At 44.8% G+C, this 15,688-nt stretch overlaps 1 protein-coding gene and 1 long non-coding RNA gene across 4 annotated transcripts; both read right to left on the reverse strand.

Annotated features, from left to right (window-relative positions):
* Window positions 1-100: 100 nt before the first annotated feature.
* LOC115188689 (immunoglobulin-like domain-containing receptor 1) lies at window positions 101-11,198 on the reverse strand. 3 transcript variants are annotated; one of them, XM_029747410.1, is made up of 7 exons: window positions 10,936-11,198; window positions 7,559-7,729; window positions 6,490-6,639; window positions 6,007-6,126; window positions 3,153-3,299; window positions 2,625-2,747; window positions 101-2,501 (listed from the first exon to the last, which is right to left on the reverse strand). In XM_029747410.1, exons 1-7 carry the CDS (start codon window positions 11,000-11,002, stop codon window positions 1,579-1,581), a joined length of 1,701 nt encoding a protein of 566 aa, XP_029603270.1. In that variant the 5' UTR covers window positions 11,003-11,198; the 3' UTR covers window positions 101-1,578. The 3 variants fall into 3 exon arrangements, with proteins under 3 accessions (XP_029603270.1, XP_029603267.1, XP_029603268.1); XM_029747407.1 differs by lacking the exon at window positions 10,936-11,198 and having other exon boundaries at window positions 101-2,262; window positions 2,323-2,501; window positions 7,559-7,763; XM_029747408.1 differs by lacking the exon at window positions 10,936-11,198 and having other exon boundaries at window positions 101-2,202; window positions 2,263-2,501; window positions 7,559-7,763.
* Window positions 6,729-7,528, reverse strand: LOC115188692 (uncharacterized). The gene is made up of 2 exons (XR_003876589.1): window positions 7,431-7,528; window positions 6,729-7,310 (listed from the first exon to the last, which is right to left on the reverse strand). It is a non-coding gene; the product is annotated as an uncharacterized LOC115188692 (long non-coding RNA).
* Window positions 11,199-15,688: the final 4,490 nt, after the last annotated feature.

Below are 15,688 nucleotides of genomic sequence, written 5' to 3' on the forward strand. Positions count from 1 at the left end.
CTATAGGCCAGCCTGTTGGGTGTCAGTGTGAGTGTGTCATTTGCCTCCAGCATGGTTGAAATGGGAACCAGTTGGGTGAAGAAGACACCTGTACACAAGGTATCTATAAAATAACTTTATTGAAAACATTTCCTTCATTGTCCCTAAGAGGGAGTAACTTACACCACCACCATTCTCTATCCAGAGACATCAAATCATACAGCTGTGATCTTCACATCGAAGCCTAGTTCCCCCTGAGGAGATGGTGGTGGTTTTGCTTTCTCTAATAGGATAAGTCCCTAAGCAAACTGACTTCACGTAACAGCACATCGTCTTTGCTCATTTTCCTCACGTGAAATATCGTGAGCCATATCGATACCTACATAACTGAATATTCACAAGTCAACATGTCCAGGCAGAGCGCACAATTCAAACTATTTACATGTACAACATGTAGAAAAGGGACCTGAGTGATCATGGAATACAAGCCTACATAGGCTATGGCTAAAAACAAACAGGAAACATTTTGTTTTCTGGTTTACTTTTGACAAACAATTAAATAAGGCATATTATATATTATTCTCATCTGTTAACAATGTTATGGCAATGATACAAATAAAATGTCAAATATAAAACCAAAATACCCTTCAAAACATCAACTTAAGATATGTGTAGTAACTTCAAAAACGTTCAAGAAATTGTAAACGTTCTAGAGTATGAATCTGGAAAATCAGATCGACATGTCGAATTGCATGCCGCCAGCTATCATTCGTGCTTTCTAAGTCTTTCATATGTTGTCATTCATTTCTCTCGTTTAGTCCTTTCTTTCCCGTTAGGATAATACAAGATGGAGAGATGTAGGGCCGATGGAGGAAAACAAAGAGTGAAGGTGAAGGAGGAGGAGGACAACATGGCTGATGACCAAAGACAATTGCTTAGCTCTGCAAAATTGCCCAACTTCAGCTCTTTCATATGTTGTCATTCATCCCTCTTTCCTTCTCCATTAGAATAGCACAATATGAGGAGATAGAAAGAGGGTGGAGGAGGACATTGACAGTGTGACCTGAGACAATTGCTTAGCTCTGCAAAATTGCCCAACCTCAGCTCTTTCTACAGTCTCTGATTTCCCAATGCTGAGCCTTTCAACTGCTCATCTACTGTTGAGGGCTGACTGACTGGCTGACTGACTGACTGACTGGCTGACTACTGTACTGCACACACAGCTTTTGTTTACACAACAGATTGTTAAGATTGGGCACTTATCTGCACTTATCCGTTCAACCAGCAGAGGGGGCTGTTGTAATGGCATTCAGCAGAAGGAGAGGAGAAGTAGCCAGTGAGAGCCCAGATCAGATGACCACAGTGCCCCTGCCAGAACTCTTGCCCTGTAGTGGGACACATTATTTAAAGGCTCCCTGAATGGAAGCAGTGACGAGACCAAGTAGTATGCACCCATGTGTCTTTGTGAGTGATTCTTTCATATCTGCGTGATAATATGATTATGTGTAATTGAAGGCATGGATCAAATGTCATTGTCAGATGGTAAATGCTTTTGAAGGGGTTGTGTGTGTGTGTGTGTGTGTGTATTCAGTGTACTAACTAAAGCAGAGTTTTAACAGAGTAACACTCATTCCTCCTTGGTGGTTTCTGTCCCGGCTCGTATTCAGAATAGCTGGACGGGGTGTCTGAATACATTCCTCCTCCTCTCCTGTGACCTCTGCCCTCTCCTCTCCTGCTGTTTTCATCCTCATCTGAACTGAACGACCCTCTGCGGGAGCGGGAGTAGTTGCTGGGAGGCGGGGCGCGACGCTGCTCCTCGAATAGGTCGTCTCTGGAGCGGGATCGAGGGACCCGGTCGCTGAGGTTGTCACGTGAACCCGTTCGACCTCGCGCCCCCCGGCTCTCCCCGTCCAGAAAGTCTTCGCTGTAGCTCCTTGGCATGCCATGGCTCCTTGGCGGCGACGGGTAATGGCGCCCGCCGGCTTCGCTGCGGTCGTCACGGTGATTGGTGAAGCGACTCTCACTGCGGCTGCTTTCTCTGGAGCTGGGTGGACGTGTTTTAGGAGCAAGCGGCGGCTGGCCCCCTCTCCGACCCCCTCGTCCAGGCTGCTCTATGATGGGAGGCATCTGGATGACCCCGCGGTACTCCACGGCCCCGTCGTCCAGGCCAGAGAGCATGCTGGGAGGACCCGCTGAGAAGGGGACGTGCTGGGGCTGCATCATGTACTGAGGGGGAGGGGGTATCATCTGGAGCTGCTGGTGGTGGGGCTGGGGCTGCATCATGTACTGAGGGGGAGGGGGTATCATCTGGAGCTGCTGGTGGTGGGGCTGGGGCTGCATCATGGGGCTGGTCCCATCCATGCCCCTCACCTGGCTCTCCAGGTAGTCCAGCATCTGCTTGTTGCCGGGATGTTGGTTGCCATAGACGCTGGCAGCATGGACACTGGGGGGCATGTTGTAGCCGGACGGGGGAGGGGGGAGGGGCATGGGGGCCATGGCGATGCTCTTCCCTGATTGGGAGCCTGATGGGATAGAGAAAACCATGATAAGTGGCAAATATGGATTTGTTAAAGACACATTTAGAAGATCAGAAGCATAGCTCTGCTGTGTGTGTGTGTGTGTGTGTGTGTGTGTGTGGTACTAACCTGCATACAGCAGAGGGTTCATCTGTGAGGAGCTGTGGCTCATGGGGCTGTACATAGGCTGACCTCCCATCCATGGACCCATGGCCCTCTGGGCATCCTTCATCATCCTGTGCTGCATCACCGCTGGAGAGAGAGAGACACAGAGGAAGAGGTGAGAGGGAGCCTAAGTGTGGGAGAAAGAGAGTGAGTGAGAGAAAGAAAGAAGAGAGAGGGGCCCTTCCCTACCTTTCTCAGGACAGCAGCAGGTCTGTGGGCAGCAGGGACAGACAGAGAGGCCCTTCCCTACCTTTCTCAGGACAGCAGCAGGTCTGTGGGCAGCAGGGACAGACAGAGAGGCCCTTCCCTACCTTTCTCAGGACAGCAGCAGGTCTGTGGGCAGCAGGGACAGACAGAGAGGCCCTTCCCTACCTTTCTCAGGACAGCAGCAGGTCTGTGGGCAGCAGGGACAGACAGAGGCCCTTCCCTACCTTTCTCAGGACAGCAGCAGGTCTGTGGGCAGCAGGGACAGACAGAGAGGCCCTTCCCTACCTTTCTCAGGACAGCAGCAGGTCTGTGGGCAGCAGGGACAGCGGACGTAGCAGCAGCACCTCTGAGGACAACACTGGCAGCAGCAGATACAGAAGAGCAGGATGAGGAGCAGAGCTCCAATCACCATGAACAGCACCGTCAGCCAGTCTGGAGACAGCCACAACACAGGAAATCATTACACCAGATGATACTTACTAGGTCGGGACACAGACATACACTTATACCCATGTCACTTCACTTAGAGTCCATTCCCACCAGGGTCCGTATTTACAGTGTTTCACAGTAGGACTAGTGCTGATATAAGCTGTGGCTTCTCTTAATGAATAAGATGACATGGAAACATAAATCTATGATAATCATTTCAATAAGCATGTTTCTACGTCTGACCATGCTTTCCACCTGGCTACCCCTACCCCAGCCAACAGCTCTGTACCCCCCGCAGAAACTTTCCCAAGCCCCCCCCCCCCCCCCACTTCTCCTTCACCCAAATCCAGACAGCTGATGTTCTGAAAGATCTGCAAAATCTGGACGTCTACAAATCAGCCGGGCTAGACAATCTGGACTCTCTTTTTCTAAAATTATCCGCCAAAATTGTTGCAACCCCTATTACTAGCCTGTTCAACCTCTCTTTCGTATCGTCTGAGATCCCCAAAGATTGGAAAGCTGCCGCGGTCATCCCCCTCTTCAAAGGGGGAGACACTCTAGACCCAAACTGTTACAGACCTATATCCATCCTGCCATGCCTTTCTCAAATCTTCGAAAGCCAAGTTAACAAAACAGATCACTGACTATTTCGAATCCCACCGTACCTTCTCCACTATGCAATCTGGTTTCAGAGCTGGTCATGGTTGCACCTCAGCCACGCTCAAGATCCTAAACGATATCATAACCGCCATCGACAAAAGACAGTACTGTGCAGCCATCTTCATCGACCTGGCCAAGGCTTTCGATTCTGTCAATCACCACATTCTTATCGGCAGACTCAATAGCCTTGGTTTCTCAAATGACTGCCTCTCCTGGTTCACCAACTACTTATCAGATAGAGTTCAGTGTGTCAAATCGGAGGGCCTGTTGTCCGGACCTCTGGCAGTCTTTATGGGGGTGCCTCAGGGTTCAATTCTAGGGCCGACTCTTTTCTCTGTATACATCAATGATGTCGCTCTTGCTGCTGGTGATTCTCTGATCCACCTCTACGAAGACGACACCATTCTGTATACTTCTGGCCCTTCTTTGGACACTGTGTTAACAAACCTCCAAACGAGCTTCAATACCATACAACTCTCCTTCCATGGCCTCCAACTGCTCTTAAATGCAAGTAAAACTAAATGCATGCTCTTCAACTGATCGCTGCTCACACCTGCCCGCCCGTCCAGCATCACTACTCTGGACGGTTCTGACTTAGAAAATGTGGACAACTACAAATACCTAGGTGTCTGGTTAGACTGTAAACTCTCCTTCCAGACTCACATTAAGCATCTCCAATCCAAAATTAAATCTAGAATCGGCTTCCTATTTCGCAAAACAAAGCCTCCTTCACTCATGCCGCCAAACATACCCTCGTAAAACTGACTATCCTACCGATCCTTGACTTCGGCGATGTCATTTACAAAATAGCCTCCAACTCTACTCAGCAAATTGGATGCAGTCTATCACAGTGCCATCCGATTTGTCACCAAAGCCCCATATACTACCCACCACTGCGACCTGTATGTTCTCGTTGGCTGGCCCTCGCTACATATTCATCGCCAGGTCATCTATAAGTCTTTGCTAGGTAAAGCCCCACCTTATCTCAGCTCAATGGCCACCATAGCAACACCCACCCGTAGCACGCGCTCCAGCAGGTATATTTCACTGGTCATCCCCAAAGCCAACACCTTCTTTGGCCTCCTTTCCTTCCAATTCTCTGCTGCCAATGACTGGAACGAATTGCAAAAATCACTGAAGCTGGAGTCTTATATCTCCCTCACTAACTTTAAACATCAGCTGTCAGAGCAGCTTACCGATCACTGTACCTGTACACAGCCCATCTGTAAATAGCACACCCAACTACCTCATCCCCATATATATCCCCATATATATATATATATATATATATATAGCTCTATTGCCCCCCAGTATCTCTACTTGCACATCATCATCTGCACATCTATCACTCCAGTGTTAATGCTAAATTGTAATTATTTCACCTCTATGGCCTATTTATTGCCTTACCTCTCTAATCTTACTACATTTGCACACACTGGTCATGGGTGCAAGTAGGTGCAATAGACTTTTATATTGTGTTATTGACTGTACAATTGTTTATTCCATGTGTAACTCTGTGTTGTTGTTTTTGTCGCACTGCTTTGCTTTATCTTGGCCAGGTCGCAGTAGTAAATGAGAACTTGTTCTCACCTGTCCTACCTGGTTAAATAAAGGTGAATTAAAAATAAAATAAAAATGGACAGGAAGGACCTCTTCACGAATCAGATGACATGGACAGGAAGGACCTCTTAACGAATCAGATGACATGGACAGGAAGGACCTCTTCACGAATCAGATGACATGGACAGGAAGGACCTCTTAACGAATCAGATGACATGGACAGGAAGGACCTCTTAACGAATCAGATGACATGGACAGGAAGGACCTCTTAACGAATCAGATGACATGGACAGGAAGGACCTCTTAACGAATCAGATGACATGGACAGGAAGGACCTCTTAACGAATCAGATGACATGGACAGGAAGGACCTCTTAACGAATCAGATGACATGGACAGGAAGGACCTGATCCTAGATCAGCACTCTTACTCAGAGACGCTTTATGAACACGACCAGGTTGTGGTCATAGCTGTGGTTGTGGTCAACTTACTGTAGACCATGAGGCTGATCACGCCATCCAAGCCGCCGCTGGTGTCTCCTGTGGCTTCCACAGAACAGTAGTAAACTCCGTTGTCCCACCACATGATCTCATTGATCACCAGGTCAGCCTCTGTGGGGGAAGACAGCCCAACAACGTCATAACATGTCAGAGTAGCAACAAAGAGCACACATTCATACGTTGTTTCTCAATCCATTCTTCTGGGAACCTCCAGTCATTTCACATTGTTGTTGTTTTCCACCACGATTTTCATTAGTTAATGCAGGTGTGATATTGTGTCTGGATTAAAGTTACAAAATTCCAGTAACGTTCCTAAAATTCCCAGGTTTTCCAGAAATCCCCAGGTTGGCTGATATCCGGTATCAGGAGGGATTTAAGCAGGGAATTTGGAATTTTCCAACCAGGATTTCTATCAAACTGGGGGATTTAGGGAAAGTTACTGGAACTTTGCAACCCAAGGCTGTCTAGACTCACTGTTCTGGACGGAGATCTTGCGTTCCCGGTACTCTGTGCCCAGTATGGCCTCGTTGGTGCCTCTCTTCTGGACGATGATCCTCACCGTGCGCTGGCGGTCTGGGCAGTCATTGGCCGGGTCCTGACCCAGCTGCAGAGCATTCTGGTACGCTATAGAGGGAGATATGTTTCATACAGAAGTGTGTGTCTGTGTGTGACTGACTGAGTGTTACAGTACATCACCAGTAATTTAATTAATATTTCAGGTTCTAGAGTGAGACAGGAAGTTTGGGCCTCACTACAAACCTGAAGAAAACACTACAGCAAACTCATCTACCCAACCACTAACAACCTTAGAATTTGCCTATATACACCATCAAACTGTAGCCCAACTAGTTAACATGTAGCCCAACTCCCAAACCCAGCTCCAGCCCAGTTCCCTTCACTTCCCCCATAACTAACCTGGGGAGTAATACTCCAGGACAGGGTCCATAACTAACCTGGGGAGTAATACTCCAGGACAGGCTCCATAACTAACCTGGGGAGTAATACTCCAGGACAGGGTCCATAACTAACCTGGGGAGTAATACTCCAGGACAGGGTCCATAACTAACCTGGGGAGTAATACTCCAGGACAGGGTCCATAACTAACCTGGGGAGTAATACTCCAGGACAGGGTCCATAACTAACCTGGGGAGTAATACTCCAGGACAGGGTCCATAACTAACCTGGGGAGTAATACTCCAGGACAGGGTCCATAACTAACCTGGGGAGTAATACTCCAGGACAGGGTCCATAACTAACCTGGGGAGTAATACTCCAGGACAGGGTCCATAACTAACCTGGGGACTAGTACAGGGTCCATAACTAACCTGGGGACTAGTACAGGGTCCATAACTAACCTGGGGACTAGTACAGGGTCCATAACTAACCTGGGGACTAGTACAGGATCCATAACTAACCTGGGGAGTAATACTCCAGGACAGGGTCCATAACTAACCTGGGGACTAGTACAGGGTCCATAACTAACCTGGGGACTAGTACAGGATCCATAACTAACCTGGGGACTAGTACAGGGTCCATGACTAACCTTGGGAGTAATACTCCAGGATGGGGTCCTTGCAGAAGGACTTGTATCGCCAGGTGACCTGGACATCCTGCTGGTTAGCGGAGGTGGTGTAGTCACACTTCAGGATGACGGAGGCAAACAGAGCTGTACTCCTCTCTGTCTGAGGAACATTCACCTGGACACTCTGCACCTCTGATGGGAGAGAATACATCATGTCAGTGTGTGTGTGTGTGTGTGTGTGTGTGTGTGTGTGTGTGTGTGCTTGGCAATTTCTCGCATGGAATAGCCTTCATTTCTCAGAACAAGAATAGACAGAAGAGTTTCAGAAGAAAGTTCTAGTGACTAGTGTTTTGCGGGTACTATTTAAAGAAGCTGCCTTGTGAGGCATCTGTTTCTCAAACTAGACACAAACTAGACACTCTAATGTACTTGTCCTCTTGCTCAGTTGTGCGTTAACCCTATCAGTCCCGAGGCCCCAGCAAAAATCAGCTTCTCATTGATCTGACTTTCATTGATCTGCACGTCCAGCCCTTATATTTATCCTCACAATGAAGTGTTTAAACAGTTTATTTTCAGGACAACCAGGGCTACAAGTAGAACACAAAACTATTTGACATAAACAGTTGTATTCATGAGTTTTATTGACAAATGTCAATACAAAACAAAAGGTCCGCCAAAGCACAAACCTGATCAGAATGAATTTATATGAATGCTGTAAGTACAGAAATACTTTGCTCACTGGGGAAATGAATATCCAACTAGTCAGTGACAACTGTGTGGAGTTTGTGACAGCAACTATGTGAGTTTATTACAGTATTATAGACACTATGTCCTGGGATTTACTATGATCTATGTAGAAGAAACCCTTACAGTATTATAGACACTATGTCCTGGGATTTACTATGATCTATGTAGAAGAAACCCTTACAGTATTATAGACACTATGTCCTGGGATTTACTATGATCTATGTAGAAGAAACCCTTACAGTATTATAGACACTATGTCCTGGGATTTCCTATGATCTATGTAGAAGAAACCCTTACAGTATTATAGACACTATGTCCTGGGATTTACTATGATCTTCTATGTAGAAGAAACCCTTACAGTATTATAGACACTATGTCCTGGGATTTCCTATGATCTATGTAGAAGAACCCCTTACAGTATTATAGAGACTATGTCCTGGGATTTCCTATGATCTTCTATGTAGAATAACCCCTTACAGTATTATAGACACTATGTCCTGGGATTTACTATGATCTATGTAGAATAACCCCTTACAGTATTATAGACACTATGTCCTGGGATTTACTATGATCTATGTAGAAGAAACCCTTACAGTATTATAGACACTATGTCCTGGGATTTACTATGATCTATGTAGAAGAAACCCTTACAGTATTATAGACACTATGATCTATGTAGAAGAACCCCTTACAGTATTATAGACACTATGTCCTGGGATTTCCTATGATCTATGTAGAAGAAACCCTTACAGTATTATAGACACTATGTCCTGGGATTTCCTATGACCTATGTAGAAGAAACCCTTACAGTATTATAGACACTATGTCCTGGGATTTCCTATGATCTATGTAGAAGAACCTTACCTTCTAACGACTCTTCTGTAGCTCATGAGGTCATAGACCTAAACATGTCACATGTGTGTGTTCCTGAGAGTCTCAGCTTTTCAGAGATGGCTTTAATAGTTTGTAGCTCAAACCATTCGGACTGCCCTAGTCTCACAAACACCGCTCTAGCTCAGCCCCTGTTAAATCACAGATGAATCATTGGTACCAAAATGCGCTGGCGTTCCGGTGGGACTCATTGGGTTAAAGCATATTGAATTTGAGATAGAGAGAATAAAATAATGGGATAGAGTATGTGTACGTGTGTGTGACAGAGCCCTGCTGAAAGTGGTTCAACCAGAAAAACTAGTGACTGAAAGAAAGAGACAGCCTGCCACAGGAAACAGTTTGATGCTATTCAAATAGACTCAACTTCCATTTTGATTGTAAAAATCCCTCTACAGTATAGGCCAGGTGTATTCAACTCTTACCGTACGACAGGGTTCTCCAACCCTGTTCCTGGAGAGCTACCCTCCTGTAGGGTTTCGCTCTAAGTCCAAGTGTAACTAACCTGGTTCAGTTTATCAACCAGCTAATTATTAGAATCAGGTGTGCTAGATTAAGGTTAGAGTGAAAACCTACGGGACGGTTTCTCCCCAGGGACAGTTTTGGAGAGCCCTGAAAAAAACGCAATGGAACTGGCTTTGAGGTCCAGAGTTGAGGGATATAGGCAATAGACCACCATTTACAACCTGGTCTCAGAGCATTTCGTATTATTCTGTATGTAAATCCGAGACACTCCATTTAGTATGATATGTTAAGTTTCATATGGTATGTATTAATTTGTGGATGTCCATCACACATTTCCTATGATATGTTAAAACTTACCATTCGTATTACATGTTAGGAATTTGCAAAATGTACAATATGTTAGGAATTTTCAAAAAGTATGATATGTTACAAATTGTAGCTAGGTGGTTAACGTTAGACAGCTTGCTAACGTTAGCTAGGCTAGGGGTTAAGGTTGAGGTTAGGAGTTAGGTTAAAGGATTAAGGATAGTGTTAGGGGAAGGGTTAGCTAAAATTGTTAGGGGAAGGGTTAGCTAACATGCTAAGTAGATGCAAGTAGTTGAAAAGTTCCTAATTAGCTAAAATGCTGAAGTTGTCCGTGATGAACTCGTAACCTTTGGGTTGCTAGAGCTAGACGTTTGCATTATACACCCACACAACTTTCGTTTTTGCCTTAAGTAACAGTTAGACTTATGTAACCATACCAAACATGACATATCACACTAAATGGAGTGACCCGGATTTAAGTACAGAATAATACAAAATGCTCTGAGACCAGGTTGCCATTTAGGCTAGTCAGGTTACTCTGTAACTGTCAGTCTATGTCCTTGAATACCCTCCATAACTACAATTATTGAGGTGAAATGTCAGGTTAACTAACACCCATTCCACCTCTCTCGAGTCCCCCAGCTGGAGCCAAACCAACAGGAGTTTGGCTCTAAAAAAGGTGAATTCCATTTTCAATCTACAGTATTTCATTATGAGTATGTCTAACTCTAGATAAGGATCAGTAAGTGTAATTTGATAGGACTACAGTGCGAGTCATCGTGAGATCTCATCGGTATCTGTCCATCATGTGACCGATACCCCGGCTCGTGCCTAAAGTCATTGTAACTTTATGGGTTGTGGATGGATACATTACAATAGCATAAACTTTTGAGGCGACTAAATTAAACGAAGCTCTAATGCAAGAACAGGACGAATTGACAACGTCTAACGACTCAAATATGAATTGCTAATTTTCATCAACAAAAACTCACCTGTCGGTAGGGAAGAGAGGACGAACGCGGCCAGTATCAACCTCCTCATCGTTGATGATTGATCCATTAAACTAATAAATATTATATCGTCCAATGAATTATCTATATAAAAAAAGGAAAGACCTACATTATCCTCCTAAACAGACTCCCCATTGTTCTGTGTGTGTTGTGTTGAAGACGGCTCCTTCCTTGTCCGACACCTTTGAGGAGTTTGGGTTGCTGGTAGCGGAGACAGACAGACCCCACCCAGAAACAGGTAGTGTATGTGACGTGGACAGGTGCTTCCTACCGCAGAATGGGACGGTTTCAACTAAAATGCCGCTATGACAATACACAATGAAAGCGACGGTAAATCTGTAATATGTTCATTAATTCGATATTTAAATAATTACTTTATTACATCTATTAATATTCTGCTTTTTTTATGTGATTTAGGGTCTTTTTTTCACATGACATTGTTATGGAATAATTAGCCTAGAGTGAAATGTTTTTACTTCGTTTGGAATATGAAAGGTTCATTTTTAATGTTAGATGAATATAATTTAAAAGGCAATGACACTAGCCTACAACAGGTGTAGTGATCCAGGGGACTGGAGGCCTAGCATGAAACCACTGGATGTTACCAGTAGCCTAGACCCTATGCTGACACAAACGTTGCTGACTTTGTGACGGTTTTAGATGAGGGTGGGAATCAATTCAGTCCACACCATAATACTTGTTAATTCATTTGATTGAAAAAATCTCATTCTAGCTGTTTGATGACAAACAGTGTAGCAGCCTAACACCTGTAAACTAAGCAAACATTGGCTTAGCATTTCTCTCTCTCCCTCCCCTTCTTTCTCTCTCCCCCCTTTCTCTCCCCCGTTTTGTGTCTTATTTGGCACTGTCTTGTGTAGACCTCTTAGCAGTGTTTGTTTTAGTGCCCTGTGAACATAGTTTCCCAATGGACAAAGCATGCGGCCCCAGAACATTACCATGTGAATGTAAAGCCTATAGAGCCCCACAGGCCTTGGGCCAACAGGTCTCAGAGCAGAGCCAGCGGCCCCCTGGTTCCCCCCAGCTGAGGACCGACAGGCTGCTTGTTCAACTCTGAGGAGACAACAGGTCTCAGAGCAGAGCCAGCGGCTCCCTGGTCCCCCCAGCTGGGGACCGACAGACTGCTTGTTCAACTCTGAGGAGACAACAAGTCTCAGGGCTGAGCCAGCGGCTCCCTGGTCCCCCCAGCTGGGGACCGACAGGCTGCTTGTTCAACTCTGAGGAGACAACAAGTCTCAGGGCTGAGCCAGCGGCTCCCTGGTCCCCCCAGCTGGGGACCGACAGGCTGCTTGTTCAACTCTGAGGAGACAACAAGTCTCAGGGCTGAGCCAGCGGCTCCCTGGTCCCCCCAGCTGGGGACCGACAGGCTGCTTGTTCAACTCTGAGGAGACAACAAGTCTCAGGGCTGAGCCAGCGGCCCCCTGGTTCCCCCAGCTGGGGACCGACAGGCAGCTTGTTCAACTCTGAGGAGACAACAGGTCTCAGGGCTGAGCCAGCGGCCCCCTGATTCCCCCAGCTGGCGACCGACAGGCTGTTTGTTCAACTCTGAGGAGACAACAGGTCTCAGAGCAGAGCCAGCGGCCCCCTGGTTTCCCCCAGCTGGGGACCGACAGGCTGTTTGTTCAACTCTGAGGAGACAACAGGACTTAGGGCAGAGCCAGCGGCCCCCTGGTTCCCCCCAGCTGGCGACCGACAAGCTGCTTGTTCAACTCTGAGGAGACAACAAGTCTCAGGGCTGAGCCAGCGGCTCCCTGGTCCCCCCAGCTGGGGACCGACAGGCTGCTTGTTCAACTCTGAGGAGACAACAAGTCTCAGAGCAGAGCCAGCGGCTCCCTGGTTCCCCCCAGCTGGCAACCGACAGGCTGTTTGTTAAACTCTGAGGAGACAACAAGTCTCAGGGCTGAGCCAGCGGCCCCCTGGTTCCCCCCAGCTGGCTGACCGACAAGCTGCTTGTTCAACTCTGAGGAGACAACAAGTCTCAGGGCTGAGCCAGCGGCCCCCTGGTCCCCCCAGCTGGGGACCAACAGGCTGTTTGTTCAACTCTGAGGAGACAACAGGTCTCAGAGCAGAGCCAGCGGCTCCCTGGTCCCCCCAGCTGGCGACCGACAAGCTGCTTGTTAAACTCTGAGGAGACAACAAGTCTCAGGGCTGAGCCAGGTTGGCCCAAAATGCACTACTTTTTGGTCTCTGGTCAAAAATAGTTTACTATGTAGGGAATAGGGTGCCATTTGCCCCAGTAAAATGTAGTGCACTATATATGAAATAGAGTACAGTTTGCCCTGGTCAAAAGTAGTACACTATATATGAAATAGAGTGCAATTTGCCCCAGTAAAAAGTAGTGCACTATATAGGAAGTAGGGTGCCATTTGAGACGCACACCCTGTCTCTCACCCAGGCCAACCAACCACTCTCACTACACCACTTGGTAGTACTCATAGACAATGTCCACAAATGGAAGTGTGTGTGTGTGTGTGTGTGTGTGTGTGTGTGTGTGTGTGTGTGTGTGTGTGTGTGTTTGTGCATGCTTGCAAACGTCTGTGTCTCTGTCTGTGTAGGTAAGGTATGTGGATCTAGGAATTCCTTAACAGATTGTTTCGCTCCCATGAGCACACCCACACTACTCTGCACCTGCCCAGCTTTACCACGAGTGGTTTCCTGCTATTGTATTCTCATCCACAGAGGATGACAACAGCAACTCTATATTTCCTACTCAGTCCTCAGTTGTATCCTGTCCCTGGGTTTCCAATATGGACCAGATGTTATTATTTGCATGCTGCTTCTGTGTCTGTGAACCAGACCCCTTGTGTGCTCCGGGTGTAACTGACAGAGTTGTTATTATCTATCTGACATAGTTGTTGTTATCTATCTGACATAGTTGTTGTTATCTATCTGACATAGTTGTTGTTATCTATCTGACATAGTTGTTGTCATCTATCTGACATAGTTGTTGTCATCTATCTGACATAGTTGTTGTCATCTATCTGACGTAGTTGTTGTTATCTATCTGACATAGTTGTTGACATCTATCTGACATAGTTGTTGTTATCTATCTGACATAGTTGTTGTTATCTATCTGACATAGTTGTTGTTATCTATCTGACATAGTTGTTGTTATCTATCTGACATAGTTGTTGTTATCTATCTGACATAGTTGTTGTTATCTATCTGACATAGTTGTTGTTATCTGACATAGTTGTTGTTATCTATCTGACATAGTTGTTGTTATCTATCTGACATAGTTGTTGTTATCTATCTGACATAGTTGTTGTTATCTGACATAGTTGTTGTCATCTATCTGACATAGTTGTTGTTATCTATCTGACATAGTTGTTGTTATCTGACATAGTTGTTGTTATCTGACATAGTTGTTGTTATCTATCTGACATAGTTGTTGTTATCTATCTGACATAGTTGTTGTTATCTATCTGACATAGTTGTTGTTATCTATCTGACATAGTTGTTGTTATCTATCTGACATAGTTGTTGTCATCTATATGACATAGTTGTTGTTATCTATCTGACCTAGTTGTTGTTATCTATCTGACGTAGTTGTTGTCATCTATCTGACATAGTTGTTGTTATCTATCTGACATAGTTGTTGTTATCTATCTGACATAGTTGTTATCTATCTGACATAGTTGTTGTTATCTGACATAGTTGTTGTTATCTGACATAGTTGTTGTTATCTGACAGAGTTGTTGTTATCTATCTGACATAGTTGTTGTTATCTATATGACATAGTTGTTGTTATCTGACATAGTTGTTGTTATCTATCTGACATAGTTGTTGTTATCTATCTGACATAGTTGTTGTTATCTATCTGACATAGTTGTTGTTATCTGACATAGTTGTTGTTATCTATCTGACATAGTTGTTGTTATCTATCTGACATAGTTGTTGTTATCTATCTGACATAGTTGTTGTTATCTGACATAGTTGTTGTCATCTATCTGACATAGTTGTTGTCATCTATCTGACATAGTTGTTGTTATCTGACATAGTTGTTGTTATCTGACATAGTTGTTGTTATCTATCTGACATAGTTGTTGTTATCTGACATAGTTGTTGTTATCTATCTGACATAGTTGTTGTTATCTATCTGACATAGTTGTTGTTATCTATCTGACATAGTTGTTGTTATCTGACATAGTTGTTGTCATCTATCTGACATAGTTGTTGTCATCTATCTGACATAGTTGTTGTTATCTGACATAGTTGTTGTTATCTGACATAGTTGTTGTTATCTGACATAGTTGTTGTTATCTATCTGACATAGTTGTTGTTATCTATCTGACATAGTTGTTGTTATCTATCTGACATAGTTGTTGTTATCTATCTGACATAGTTGTTGTCATCTATATGACATAGTTGTTGTTATCTATCTGACCTAGTTGTTGTTATCTATCTGACATAGTTGTTGTTATCTGACATAGTTGTTGTTATCTGACATAGTTGTTGTTATCTGACAGAGTTGTTGTTATCTATCTGACATAGTTGTTGTTATCTATATGACATAGTTGTTGTTATCTGACATAGTTGTTGTTATCTGACATAGTTGTTGTTATCTATCTGACATAGTTGTTGTTATCTGACATAGTTGTTGTTATCTATCTGACATAGATAACAACAACTATGTCAGATAGATAACAACAACTATGTCAGATAACAACAACTATGTCAGATAGATAACAACAACTATCTGACATAGTTGTTGTTA

The sequence above is a fragment of the Salmo trutta genome, unplaced genomic scaffold, assembly GCF_901001165.1.
Source record: "Salmo trutta unplaced genomic scaffold, fSalTru1.1, whole genome shotgun sequence".
In the NCBI taxonomy this organism is placed as follows: Eukaryota; Metazoa; Chordata; class Actinopteri; order Salmoniformes; family Salmonidae; genus Salmo; species Salmo trutta.